The sequence below is a fragment of the Vulpes lagopus genome, chromosome 18 (assembly GCF_018345385.1).
Source record: "Vulpes lagopus strain Blue_001 chromosome 18, ASM1834538v1, whole genome shotgun sequence".
Taxonomy (NCBI): Eukaryota; Metazoa; Chordata; class Mammalia; order Carnivora; family Canidae; genus Vulpes; species Vulpes lagopus.
The window spans coordinates 22,520,764-22,534,639 of NC_054841.1; the positions used below are offsets into that span (position 1 = coordinate 22,520,764).

Genomic DNA, 13,876 nt, shown 5'->3' on the forward strand with positions numbered 1-13,876 from the left:
CAAAGCAGCAGGATACAAAACTAACAAAATGAGTTGCATTTCTATATCCTAACAATGAATAAGGTGAAGAGGAAATTATAAAACAATCTCTTTACAATAGTATCAAATAGTATAAAATATTTAAGAATTAACTAATCAAAGAGGTCGTACAATGGAAGCTACAAAACTGCTGAAAGAAATTAAAGAAGACATAATAAACAGAAGCATATCTCTTATTCATGAAGATTTAATATTGTTAAAATGTCAATACAACCCAAAGCCATCTACAGATTCAAAACAGTCCCTCTCAAAAATCCCAACAGTTTTTCTTTTTTTTTTCAGGAATAGAAAAACCCATACTAAAATTCATATGCAATCTCAGGGAATCCCAAATATGCAAAACAATCTTGAAAAAGAACAAAACAGGAGGACTCTTACTTCTGGATTTCAAAACCTACTACAAAGCCACAGAAATCAAAACAGTGTGGTGTTGGCATAAAGACAGACATATAGATCAATGGAATAGACAGCCCTGAAATAAACCCTTGCGTATATAGTCCATGATTTTTGACAAGGACACCAAGTCAAATGAGGGAAAGGATGGTCCTTTCAACAGATGGTGCTGCAAAAACTGGGTATCCATATGCAAAAGTTAGACCCTTATCTAATGTCATACACAAAAATTAACTCAAAATGGATCAAGGACCTAAATGTAAGTAAGGCCTTTTTACAACAGTAAAACTCTGAGAAGAAAAAAACATCACAGAAGTTTCAGGACATGACATGCAACGATTCCTTGCCTATGACATGAAAGGCACAGGTAACAAAAGAAAAAACAGACAAACTAGACTTCATGAAAATTTAAAATTTTGTGCATTAAGTCCTTATTCACAGAGTAAAAAGATAACCCACAGAATGGGAGAAAATATTGGCAAATCATATATCTGGGTAAGGAATGAATATTTAGACTATATAGATATCACCTAAGACTCTAACAAAAAAGCAGGGATGCCTGGGTGGCTCACGGTGGTCGAGCGTCTGCCTTCGGCTCAGGTTGTGATTCCTGGGATCAATCCCACATTGGGCTCCCGTTGAGGAGCCTGCTTATCCCTCTACCCATGTCTCTGCTTTTCTCTCTGTATCTCTCATGAATAAATAAATAAAATCCAAAAAAAAAAAAAAAAGACTAACAAAAAAGCAAACAACCTGACTTAAAAATGGGCAAAGGACCTCCATAGACCTTTCTCCAAAGAAGACCTATGAATGGCCAACAAGCACATGAAGAAATGCTCAAAATCACTATTCATTAGGGAAATGCAAGTCAAAACTATAAGATACCACCTCACACCCACTAAGATGGATACTCTGAAAAAAATAGGGAACAAGTATAGCAAGGATGTGTAGAAATTGGAACCTTTGAGCTCTGCTGGTGGGAATGTAAAATGATATAGTGACTGTGAAACAGTGTGGGGATTCCTCAACAAACAAAAAATAGAATTACCATACAATCCTGCAATTGCATTTCTGGATATGTATCCAAAAGGACCAAAAGGCAAGGACTTGAAGAAGTATTTGTACACCCATGTTCATAGCAGCATTACTCACAGCAGCTGAGATGTGGAAGGAATCCAAATGTCTAGTGACAAATGAAAGGATAAGCAAAATGTGTACACATACAATGTAGTATTGTTCAGTTATAAAAAGGAATGATGTTCTGAGATCTACTGTAACATGGAAGAACTTGGAGGACATTAATGCCTAGTGAAATAAACCAATGACAAGAAGACAAATGCTCTGTGATTCCACTTTTATGAAGTACTTGGAGTAACTGGAACATAAGGACAGTAAATATAATAATGGGTATCTGGGGGTGGGGGATAGGGAGAATGAGGGGTTATCAGGGTGTGTGTGTGTGTGTGTGTGTGTGTGTGTGTGTGTGTTTTAGTAGGCACTGCTCCCAGTCTGGAACCCAATGCAGGGCTTGAACCCACCACTCTGGGATCAAGACCTGAGCAGAGATCAAGAGTCAGATGCTCAACTGACTGAGCCATCCAGGCACCCCCCTAAGGGTTTACTGTTTCATGGGTAGAGTTTCAAGCTAAAAGGAGTTATGGGGATGGATGGTGGTGACAATGCTACAATATAAGTATTTAATACCACTGAACTGTATGTACATTTAAAAACAGTTCAGATGAGGGCGCCTGGGTGGTTCAGCTGGTTAAGCATCTGCCTTCGGCTCAGGTCATGATCCCGGGGTCCTGGGATCCAGCCCCTGTGTCAGGCTGCCTGTTTAGCACAGAGTGTGCTTATCTCTCTCCCTCTGCCGCTCCCCCTCACCGCATGTGCTCTCTCTTGCTAAATAAATAAAATCTTTAAAAAATTATAAAAACAGTTAAGATGGTAAGTGTTACATTTTGCCACAACAAAAAATTTTAAAAAAATGAATCAAGGGTGCAGAAGATTGATAAGAACCTATCAAATTTGCCCTCTCCTTTCTGCCGCCATCCTGGTTGCATGTGGTTGACTGTGATCACCATGTCTTCTCACAAGACTTTCAGAATCAAGCGATTCCTGGCCAAGAAACAAAAGCAGAATTGTATTCCCCAGTGGATTCGGATGAAAACTGGTAATAAAATCAGGTACAACTCCAAGAGGAGGTACTGGAGAAGAACCAAGCTAGGTCTATGAGGAAGCATCGCACATCATGAAATAGCAAACATAATTGGCACACATATTTAAGCCGCAGGGAGATCACATGTTCCTATCCTATCAATATGGAAACATCCTTCCTACCTGGCCAATAGACATGTCTTATCAAGGGAATGATTTTCTCTGTTACTATGCCCCTATACCAGTAGGTTGGTTCAGTAATAAATGTGAGACCTTTCAGCTGAGCTGCTGTTGTGTCCTGGTTTGTGAAGTAATGAATTCCCCCTCCTGTCAGATCTCACCTAGCACTGTCTGATAGAACTTTCTGCAGTGATAGAAATGGCCCTTGACAACGAAGTATTTAAAGTGTGGCTAGGGGATGCCTGTGTGGCTCTGTCTGCTAAGCGTCTGCCTTTGGCTCAGGTCTTGATGGGGAGTCAGCAAGTCTCCCCCCCTCTCTGCTCCTCCCCCTGCTCGTGTGCTTTCTCTCAAATAAAATCTTTTTAATACTTTTTTTTAAATTTTTATTTATTTATGATAGTCACAGAGAGAGAGAGAGAGAGGCAGAGACATAGGCAGAGGGAGAAGCAGGCTCCATGCACCGGGAGCCCGACGTGGGATTCGATCCCACGTCTCCAGGATCGTGCCCTGGGCCAAAGGCAGGCGCCAAACCGCTGCGCCACCCAGGGATCCCTCAAATAAAATCTTAAAAAAAAAAAGAACCTATCAAATTTAAAAATTGTAGTTATTAAATCATTAATTTTATTTTTATTTATTATTATTTTTAAAGATTTTGTTTTAAAAAAAAAAGATTTTGTTTTTAAGTAATCTCTTCACCCAATATGGGGCTTGAATTTACAATCCCAAGATCAAGGGGCACCTGGGGGGCTGAGTCAGTTAAAGTGTCTGCTTTTGGCTCAGGTCATGATTCCAGGGTCTCGGGATAGAGCCCCACTTGTGCTCTCTCTCATCTTTGTTGCTATTTCTGTCTGTCTGTCTGTCTCTCAAATATATAAATCTTTAAAAAAAACCAAAACCCAAAAAACAACCCCAACATCAATAGTTGTACCCTCCACTGAGTGAGCCAGCCAGGCACCTCACAAAATCATTAATTTTACTTTATTTATTTTAAAGATTTTATTTATTTATTCATGAGAGACACAGAGAGAAAGGCAGAGACATAGATAGAAGGAGAAGCGGGGTCCCTATGGGGAGCCTGATGGGAAACTCAATCCCAGGACCCCAGGATCACAATGAGCCAAAGGCAGGCACTCAACCACTGAGCCACCCAGGTGCTACTCTTTGATCTTTTAAAAGGGAATGAAGGGGGCAGCTCTGGTGGCTCAGTGGGCAGCCCGGGTGGCTCAGTGGTTTAGTGCTGCCTTCAGTCCAGGGGCTGATCCTGGAGACCTGGGATCGAGTCCCACGTCAGGCTCCCTGCATGGAGCCTGCTTCTCCCTCTGCCTGTGTCTCTGCCTCTCTCTCTCTCTCTCTCTCTCTCTCTGTATCTCTCATGAATAAATAAATAAAATCTTAAAAAAAATAAAATAAAAGGGAATGAAGGGACGCCTGGGTGGCTCAGTGGCTGAGCGTCTGCCTTCGGCCCAGGGAGTGATCCCTGGAGTCCCAGAATCCAGTACCGCATTGGGCTCCCTACATGGAGCCTGCTTCTCCCTCTGCCTCTGTCTCTGATTCTCTCTCTGTGTCTCTCTCATGAATAAATAAAGTCTTAAAAAAAAATAAAAGGGAATGAAGTTCTATATATGCTTACAACATGCATGAACTTTGAAAACATGCCAAATACTAAAGGACAAATATAACATCCCGCTTACATAAAATATCTTGAATAGGCATATTCATAGAGCAAGTAGATCAAAGGTTATCAGGCTGCAGGGAGAAGATGGGGAGTTATTGCTTAATGGGTACAGAATTTCTGTTTGGGGTGGTGAGTGAGTTTTGGAAATGAATATTGATGATGTGCAACAGCTGTGAATATAAGTAACTGCCGCTGAATTGTACACTTAAGAGTGGTTACAATGGCAAACTTTTTGTCATATCTATTTTACCATAATAAAAAAAATGACAAAAAGAATTACATAAAAAAAAAAAAGAATTACGTATGACCCAGTAGTTCCACTCCTAGATCTATACACAGAAGGCTTGAACACAGGATTATTCATCATAGCCTTTATACTTTTTTTTTTTTTAATTTTTATTTATTTATGATAGTCACAGAGAGACAGAGAGAGAGGCAGAGACATAGGCAGAGGGAGAAACAGGCTCCATGCACTGGGAGCCTGATGTGGGATTCGATCCCGGGTCTCCAGGATCGCGCCCTGGGCCAAAGGCAAGCGCCAAACCACTGCGCCACCCAGGGATCCCAGCCTTTATACTTTTAATTAGGGAGTCTTTATATCCTGATGCAAAAAATTTCTTCATCTGTGATGTTATTACATTTATTATTAATATGTTGGCACATGACCATGACTTTTGCTATTTTTACTATTTTGCATAGTTTTTTGGAAACTCTAAAATTAAGTTTTATTTAAAATCAAATCAAAATTAAGAATCAAGTAGAACTACTAGGCTTACAAGAAGCAGCAATCTCCTGCTCCACTGCTTCCTACTCCTACGTCAGTTACTCAACTTTACATACAAATAAACGACCGAGACTGCCATTCATTCCAGGAAATTCTCAAAACAGACAATTATAAAAAAGGGAACCTGGGTGGCTCAGTTGGTTAAGTGACTGCCTTCGGCTCAGGTCACAATCTCAGGGTCCTGGGATCAAGCCCCGGTACTGGGCTCCCTGCTCAGCGGGGAGTCTGCTTCTCCCTCTCCCTCTAATCTGCCCCCTACTCCACCCCCCATCCCGCTTGTGCTCTCTCTCAAATGAATAAATAAAATCTTAAAAAAAAAAAAAAAGGAACCTTAAGAATAAAGACACAATACAGGCTCACAGACAGATTTACACAAACACACACACACACACACACACACACATATAAATACATACACATATATATGTAAGATCTCCAAGAAGCAGGAGATAGATACTCTGTGCCTAAAAAGGACAAAATATTATGAAAAAGAAACAGTGGAAGAATGACTTCTTATATGGATGGCCACAGTAAACATTTGATGGACAGTTTGGGGATAAAGACAAGAAAACCTCCCAATCTCCAAAAAGTAAGCCAACAAAAATGTAAAAACAGCCAACAAGTACATGCAAAGATGCTCCTGACATCATTAGCCATCATGGAGATCCAAGTTAAAACCACAACTGGGATACTACTTTATACCAGCTAGGATGGCTAGATTCAAAAAGACCAATAATTTCAAGTGTTGATGAGGATGTGGAGAAATGAGAATCCTCATATTCCACTAGTGGGAATGTTAAACGGTGAATCCACGGTGGAAAATAATTTGGCAAGTTCCTCAGAGGTTTTTTTTTAAGATTTTATTTATTTAGGGATCCCTGGGTGGCGCAGTGGTTTAGCGCCTGCCTTTGGTCCAGGCCGTGATCCTGGAGACCCGGGATCGAATCCCACGTCGGGCTCTCTCTTTATAGGTCTATCATGAATATATAAATAAAATCTTTTTTTTTAAAGATTTTATTTATTTACTCATGAGAGAGAGAGAGAGGCAGAGACACAGGCAGAGGGAGAAGCAGGCACCATGCCGGGAGCCCAATGCAGCATTCGATCCCAGGACTCCAGGATCGTGCCCTGGGCCAAAGGCAGGCACTAAACCATTGAGCCACCCAGGGATCCCCATGTTCCTCAGAGTTAAACATAGTTACTATATGATCCAGCACTTCTACAACTGGGCATGTATCCAAAGAAATGAACATACATGCACACAAAAACACATCAGTGTTCACAGCAACATTAATGATACCAGCCCCAAAGTGGAAACAACCCAAACGTCCATCAATAGATGAATGGATAAGATGAAGTACACCCATAAAGTGGAGGAGTATTCAGCAATAGGGAAGAAAGTGTCCATAGATGCTATAGCTTAGATGAACCTTGAGAACATTATGCAAAATGAAAGAAGCCAGACACAAAAGACTACATATTGTATAATTCCATTTGTATAACCAGAATAGGCAAATCCCCCGAGACAGAATTTGTGGTTGCTAAGAGCTGAGGAGGAGGAGGGGAATGAGGAGTGACTATTAATAGTTCTGGGGTTTCTTTTTGGAGCACTGAAATTAGTAGTGATGATGGTTGTACAACACTGATGATTATACTAAGTACCACCGAACAGAAGAGTGAATTTCATGGCATGTGAATTATATATCAATAAAGTTGTTACAGTGTGAAAAAAAGAAAAAGGCTTCCAGAAAGACAACTGACAGATATGAGGAAGAAAAGATCAGAGGCTGAGGCCCCATCTAACAGGTCCCACATCTAGGTGACATGAATTTTGGAGAGAGAAGCAGCAGCAAATCCAAGTGAGGAAATTATTTTTAAAAGTTAATGCAAGGCAATTTCTCAGAACAAAAGACCCACGTCTCCACCTAGAAACGGCCTATCCACTGCTGGCACACGAACAAAGCCCCATTCCACAGCACGGCACTGAGGAATTTCACAAAGAGGTCAAGAGCCTAACAGCTTCCACTGATAAAAAAAAAAAAAAAACACAAAGGCCCAAGAAGTGGAACACAGCAAACCTTTCAGTACAAGTGACAGAAGCTAAACACAACATAGCCTTAAAAATTCTGAAGGGGAAAAAAAAATTCTGAGGGAAAATGATTTTCAACTTTATAGGTATATAGAGTCTATATATAGGTGTGTATATGTATCTATAAAAGTATATATTGACATATATAATTTATTATTTTCAGTTTTACACCCTGCCCAACCATGTGATGTGTGAATAAAGATATGCAGTTTCCAAAAATTTATCTCAAACTGAAGGTGTGTTCCAGCAAAACGAGGGACTAAAGCCAAGAAAGCAGAAGGCCATGTGGTCTGGAAAGCAGGGTGTCCGCCATGGGACAGTGGCCAAGGGCAGTCCCAGGTGATGAAAAGGGAAGCGTCTGGATACCAGCTAGGCAGCAGGCCCAGAGAGCAACCTGGCCAGATGAGAATAGAACAAGAGGGCACCAGGAAAAATATGAAATCATGAGATTGTCTGACGTGTGTGCAGTGCGCGCCTTGGCAGCACATGTATCTGATGTGTGTGCCTATCTGGGAAATAACACAGATAGAGGCTGGGAGATCTGGTGAAACATATGAGAAAATATTAAGAGCCTAGAAAATAAAGGGTATAAAAAAGATGAGGCAATCATTCATTCTAGGAAAAATAAAATGTGGAAGAACAGGAAATGGAATCGTTGTATAGTATTAGGCTCCGCAGGGGACAGTATTTAATGCTCACCGTGCCCAGAACTCTGGTGGTTATTTAACCCCAAGCTGTGATGTGCTCCACAGAGGGTGGCGTCAGGAGGCACATGTGACAGAGCTGACTGCTTGTCTCTTACAGCAGGAAATCAATACATGATGATGATTAATTTGGGAGGAAATAAAAGGTAATCCCATTTAAAAGAAAAAAAGCAGTAGCAAGACAAATACCAGAATGCACAGCTGCCGGGAGCTGTGAGCGGGGAAGGCATTCTCTGGACCTTGCCTCCATTCTGCCTTGTTACTCTTACTGTGGAAAGTTATTAGGTATACGGTTCACGACAGTTCCCTGCACAGTGGCAGGTGTGACATCAAAGCTGAGAAACTGGCCCAGAGGTCCACAGATATGGACCCATCCAAGGGTGCTCTCCTCAAGCCCCACGCCATCAGGCGTCAGCGGGATGCTGGATCCATCCCTTGTGGATACTCTGGAAACCTATCCTTTCTGCCTGTTCTGTGGAGGGGGCCCTGAGGACAGCTGTGGCTGTACCAGATCAGGACTGGGTATGGCTCCCAGGGCCATGGCTTGGAGCTTCCCAAGGGCCACCTTCTGTTATCAACCTCCCGTGAATGTAGGTTCCCTGCATATTTTTAGCTCTTTCTGGGATCATTTCTCGGAGAAATTTTTGGAAATAGATATGGTATAGATAGAAACAGAGTGGAGGAGTAGCTGGCTTCTGTGTCCCCCATTCACAGTTCCTCACACCCTGCTGAGGCCCGTGGTTAGAGCCCAGGGGCTTGGCATACAGCAGGCACTCAATAAGGAGCTGTTGAAGGCTAAGTATGGTACCAACTTTCTCTGTATCTGCCACTTCTTTGGGCCCTCACACACATGGCCACCTCTAGTCCTCACAAAGGCTCACGCAGTTAGCAGGAGTATCTATGTTTCCGTTTCATGGAAGAAACTGAGGCTGGAGGACACCTTACTACAGTCATCACTTCCTTAGGAAGGGAAGAACTGACATTCAGCCCACAGCCTATACAGCCAGCAGCTGCTGCCATAAATCCCTCCTGGAGAAAGGTTAAGTTAGGTGGATAGACGGAAGGAAGGAATGAATGGAAACAGGAGGTGAGCTCACAGCTGACTTGAGAAGGGCACCCGGGGCCTTCCCCACTCAGAGGCACTGAGGCTGGAGAACGAGCCGCACGCCCTTCTCCCCAGCCCGGAGGCCATCCCTGCAGCACTCACCTTCTTCAGAGAGGTTGTTCTCTTTGGTCTCCTTGTCCATCTGGCAGCACCAGCCCTCCAGCCGCTCCGTTTCTGCCTGAAGGAGCTTTAGGAACCAGTAGCCATCCCGGCGGCAGGCCCCTGGCTGCGCTGGCTCTGCTGGGGAGCTGGAGGTGGTCTCAAGCCAGGGGTCGGGCGGGGGCAGCGAGGATGCCTCTAGGGCAGGGTCGCTGTTGTCTCCATAGGAGAGGTTGCGCTTGATCTGGGCAATCTTGGGGGCCTGCCGAGGGCCAGCATCGATGCTGATGGAGTTGGGGTGTGGGGTACAGTCCGGGAGGCTCCTCTCAGATGACTTACAGCTCGAGTCATTGGCATCCTGGGTATCTGAGTCGGTGTCCCGTCGGGAGGACATGCTGTGAGAGGGGGCGCTGCTTCTGGGGGGTGGGGAGGGTGAAGTGGGGACGGGGACAGGAAGAGGTGAGAGTCACCAGGAGGGCTAGAGACCAGAGGCCACCCCGAACCCGGACACACGGGAGACAGAGAAACAGATGCATCGTCTGCTCACCATGCGCCTGAAGCGGGTCCCACAGCCCCCATCTCATTCTCTGCTCAGCCCCTGCCCCACCCACCCGCGCCCACACGCGCGCACGCGCGCACACACACACACACACACACACACAGACAAGGTCATAAGGTTGCCTGTTTACTGCAGTGGGGCCAGGAAGACCACCAACATCGGGGTGCTGGGCCATGTCTCTGCTGGCCTCATCCCCACCCCCCCCCCACCGAGGGCTGATTAATCTCACAGAGCAAGTGCTCAGCTGGCCCGCCCGCCTGCCTGCCCAGCCTCCCATGCCTGGGCCACTGCCCGAACCCCAAACCCAGCTTGGTTATTAGAAATCCAGCAAGGAGAAGTGGGTTAGGGAGAGCGGGAGGAGAAGGCGCAGGAGAGGTGAGAGCAGAGGGAGGGAGAGGAGGGGGAGAAGCAGCCACCACCTCTGTGTGACTTACCGCCAGTCGTCCTCTACCTGAACCCCGATGGACTGGAATTTGGTAGCGGGACTGGGCTCCTCTTTTGGCACTGGCTGAATGCAGTCAACCTTATTGAAGGACAACGACAGCAACAGCACGGAGACAAAGACAAAAATAAAAAAACAAACACCACACTTGCTGCTGAAATTCACATTAGTGGGACGACGCAGAAGGACACAGACACGAGGCATGCGGACACTGCACGTGGGCCCGAGGCCGGACCCAGTGAAGCCGGGCACTGCTCATTCGCGCGGAGGCGGGCGGGCAGGTGGGCGGGAGGTGGGATGGGGTGGAGATGACTGGCTTTCCCTACTCTGAGGAGGGTGCCATCACATCGATTGCTTTGGGTCCGTTGTCCTCCGAGAGGTGGGAACCGTTCCTTCTAGTCCTCTCCTTTACACGCATCAGAGAGAAGAAAAAAAAGAAGGACGACGAGAGAGAAAGAAAACACACACACACACACAAAGCCACAGCCGTTATCTGGTGTAGTCAAAGCTGGGGGCTGTCTTGAGGCAAAGATCGCTCCCCCAACCCTGAAGCTGAAGGACAGGCTGGAGGTGCCTGTAACAGGGCCAGACCCAGGATGGTGGTTCTGGATTTGAAAACTGCCCCCAAGGCGATCACCAGTAAGGTCCCAGGACACTCTGAGCTGCTGTCTCTGGGCCTGCATGGCTGAGGTTACCTTCAGCAGTGGGTGGGCCTGGGGAGCAGTAGGAAGGACCAGGACCAGGGCCAAGTACAAAGCTAGCACTTTTTCTACACTCCTGTGAAGTGGAAGGAAACACAGCAGCAGTGATGCCCCGAGTCTGCCTTTCTTCTCTGGGAAAAGATGCATAGCCATGGAGCAGCCAGGCCAGCCCTTCCATCATTGTTCATGAATGAGGGAGAACCCATACTTGACCCTAGGGCTTGAGGTACCAAGGGGTGGGATGAGGGTTGTCAGGGTATGCTGGGAAATCGGGGACTCCGGTCTTCACAGACGAGGCAGGGCGTTGTGAGGCTCTCTGGGGCAGGGGCCAAGCACTGGGCTCCTCACCATGGAGATACAGGTGTTTCTCCTGCAGTGAGCTCATTCACTCAGGGAGTGCTGCATCATGGATCTCAAAGAGCTGTGACAAGAGCTTGGCACAGGGGTGGGGGTGAATCCCAGGAAGGGGAAGCCCAGGATGGACCCAGGAGCTAGGATCCTCCTCCCCATGTGAATTTCTGGATAAAAGGAACCAATGGTGAGCTGAGCTCAAACCTTTTGGAAAGATGGGAACCTCTGGTTTGGTCAAGGAGAGGGTGGGGCTGCCCAAGCAACGACCTTGGGTGGTCAAGACCGAGAGACTAGACTACTTTGTGTCCCTAAGAATCCCTCCTGGAGCAGTGAGCCACACAGGGCAGAGGCTAGACCCCATATGAAGGAGCCCAGAGAACATGAGTCTCCTGGACAACTCTGTTCCTGTGTTTGTGGGGAAACTGAAGCCCTGCATTGCCTCTTTTCAGACAATTCAGGCAAGTGCAAGAAATTGGCTGTGAGCCTTCAATGGCCAGGTCAGAGCCATTCAGTCTTCCTCGTGTCTTAAGTTCCTCTGGCAGTCTAACGCTCTGCCACCCACCTGGCCACATCCAGTCGCCCAGGGGTGGCTGGGGAAATGGAAGGCTGTTGCCACCCTAAAGCCACAATGCACACCCACCTTGACCTCCCTGAGGGCTCCACCATCCCCAAGCTCAAGGCTCACTGTAGCTGCCCTCTCTTCCTTCCTGCCCTGAGTGCACCACTTTAGTCTGGAGGTCCAGCAGGGGGTGTCCTCTCACTCCGGATTAAGAGCAACTCTCGACTCCTGTGAGGCGGGGCTCAAGCTGCCCTAGCTCAGCAGCCAGAAGACAGATTACTGCTGTCTGGTGCATGCAGAAGGTGCTGCGGTTCAGCAGCGGAGGGGAAGTTGGTGTACCCCGTCCTGCTGTGTACCATGGCCATGGGTGTGCAGTGAGTGTGGCTTCCAGGAGGGTCTGCTGGCTTTGGCCACTTGGTCCTGGGGAAATATCTGCCTGGATCCTTTCCCATGGAGGGAGGCATCGGGACTGGCATCACACTTCTCAATTTGACATGGGCCTGGTGCCTCGAGCCACCTACCTGTCCCCGAGGCCCGAGAAGGCTCTGGGTAAGTTCCCCTCAAGCAACCCCCGTGGCTCAAGGGCCCTGGGTCCGGGGCCCCAGGCCCATCGGCGTCTAGGCTCCATGCTGCTCCCGCTGCCAAGCGGGGCTGTGGCCTCCGCACCTGAGCTGACCTTGGATTAAAGAACTGTTAGGCCAGTCCCACCTCCCACGCGTCGGCTGGCAGGGCAAAGGGTGGAGTAGACAGACAAACAGTGGACAGGCGAACAGTGGACAGGAGATGGCTGGCTGAGTGTAACTACATTCACTGGGACAACCCATTGGAGGAGCGGGGACACGTGCCCACAGCTGCAGGCTGCAATGCATGTGGACAGATGTAAGGACAGCATGACTATGGGTGGAATTTGGTTTGGCCACTTGAGGCCAACCCCCCAAAACAGACAAACCACTTTGCCCCGGAGACCTAGTGGGCCTCCGCCAGATGTAATTACACGCAGACAGGTGCACGGAGTGGGCTGAGGACACAACAGTGTGAAAGGGACCCCTACTTGTATTCCTATAGATGACAGTTTCCTTTTGGGGATGGCCTCAGGGTGGGATTCAGAGCTGGTCAGCGTCCCTTGTTCACTCTTCAGAGCTGCATGTTTTGGGGGTGGCTCAGGGGCCTCAGGGGCTGGGGTGACTCCGCCCCGTGTCACACTGGGCGGTCGGGTACTGCTGTCCAGGCTGTCCGATGAGTTGCTCAGGCCCGACTGGCTTGTCACCTCACTCTTGTGGTCTTGGCTGTCCAGGTAGGTGTCCTGGGCAGACTCGGTACTGCTCTGGACTGTGACAGAGATGAAGGGCTTTGACGTGGTACGTGGAGGGACCGGTGGTGGGGTCTTCTTATACGCCACTAGGCATGATGAACCTGCAGATAGGGGAGAGGAGGGCAGGAAGAAGGTAAGGTCTCAACCTTCTTGAACCTCTTCCAAGTTTGAGGCCCCACCTGACTAGCCCTAGCTCTCCCCCCAGCTGTTCCCTCTAGGAGGATTTTTGGAGAAGAATGGGGGTTTGACATAGCAATGACCAAGACAGACAGACACAGGCCCTGCCCACCCTCCTACCAGGCTAAGGCCAAGTCTAGCTGGGGATGCCAACATGGACCAAAGACATCCTCTGCCTCATAGCCCCACACAAAGGTATTTTCTAGCTGGGGCATGGGCTAGATGATAAAGTTCATGGTGCCACAGAAGCCTGACCTAGTGCCAGGGGAGGCAGTGCCAGTAGAATAGAGGGCAAGAATGCTAAGGAATATTAATCTTGCTTTCCCAAGCTCACTGAGAGACCTACTACTCCCTACCTCTACCTGCCCTCTACTTGGACACCCCCTCCCTGTCTGGTCAAAGATACCTCCTTCAGGGTCCAGCTAACCCTACCCTCATCTTCCTATCCCCTCCCTCCCCCCCATTATGTGAAAACCCCCTACACCAGTCTGCCTCCCTCAAGACTCCACCATACCTGGTCTGATTCCCCATTCTCCAGCATGATTTGGGG

General features: G+C 47.4%; 1 protein-coding gene across 4 annotated transcripts in view; it reads right to left on the bottom strand.

The window, feature by feature from the left end:
- The window catches only part of DLGAP4 (DLG associated protein 4), a 139,397-nt gene that overhangs the window by 23,363 nt on the left and 102,158 nt on the right, over window positions 1-13,876 (bottom strand). For 3 of the 4 annotated variants that reach the window (XM_041732451.1, XM_041732454.1, XM_041732453.1), the window contains 3 exons: window positions 12,889-13,250; window positions 10,219-10,307; window positions 9,229-9,641 (listed from right to left, as the gene is read on the bottom strand). In XM_041732451.1, the coding sequence (XP_041588385.1) occupies window positions 9,229-9,641; window positions 10,219-10,307; window positions 12,889-13,250 (864 nt within the window). Of the gene's footprint in view, window positions 1-9,228; window positions 9,642-10,218; window positions 10,308-10,552; window positions 10,633-12,888; window positions 13,251-13,876 lie in introns of all 4 variants that reach the window. The other variant, XM_041732452.1, reaches the window with a different exon arrangement.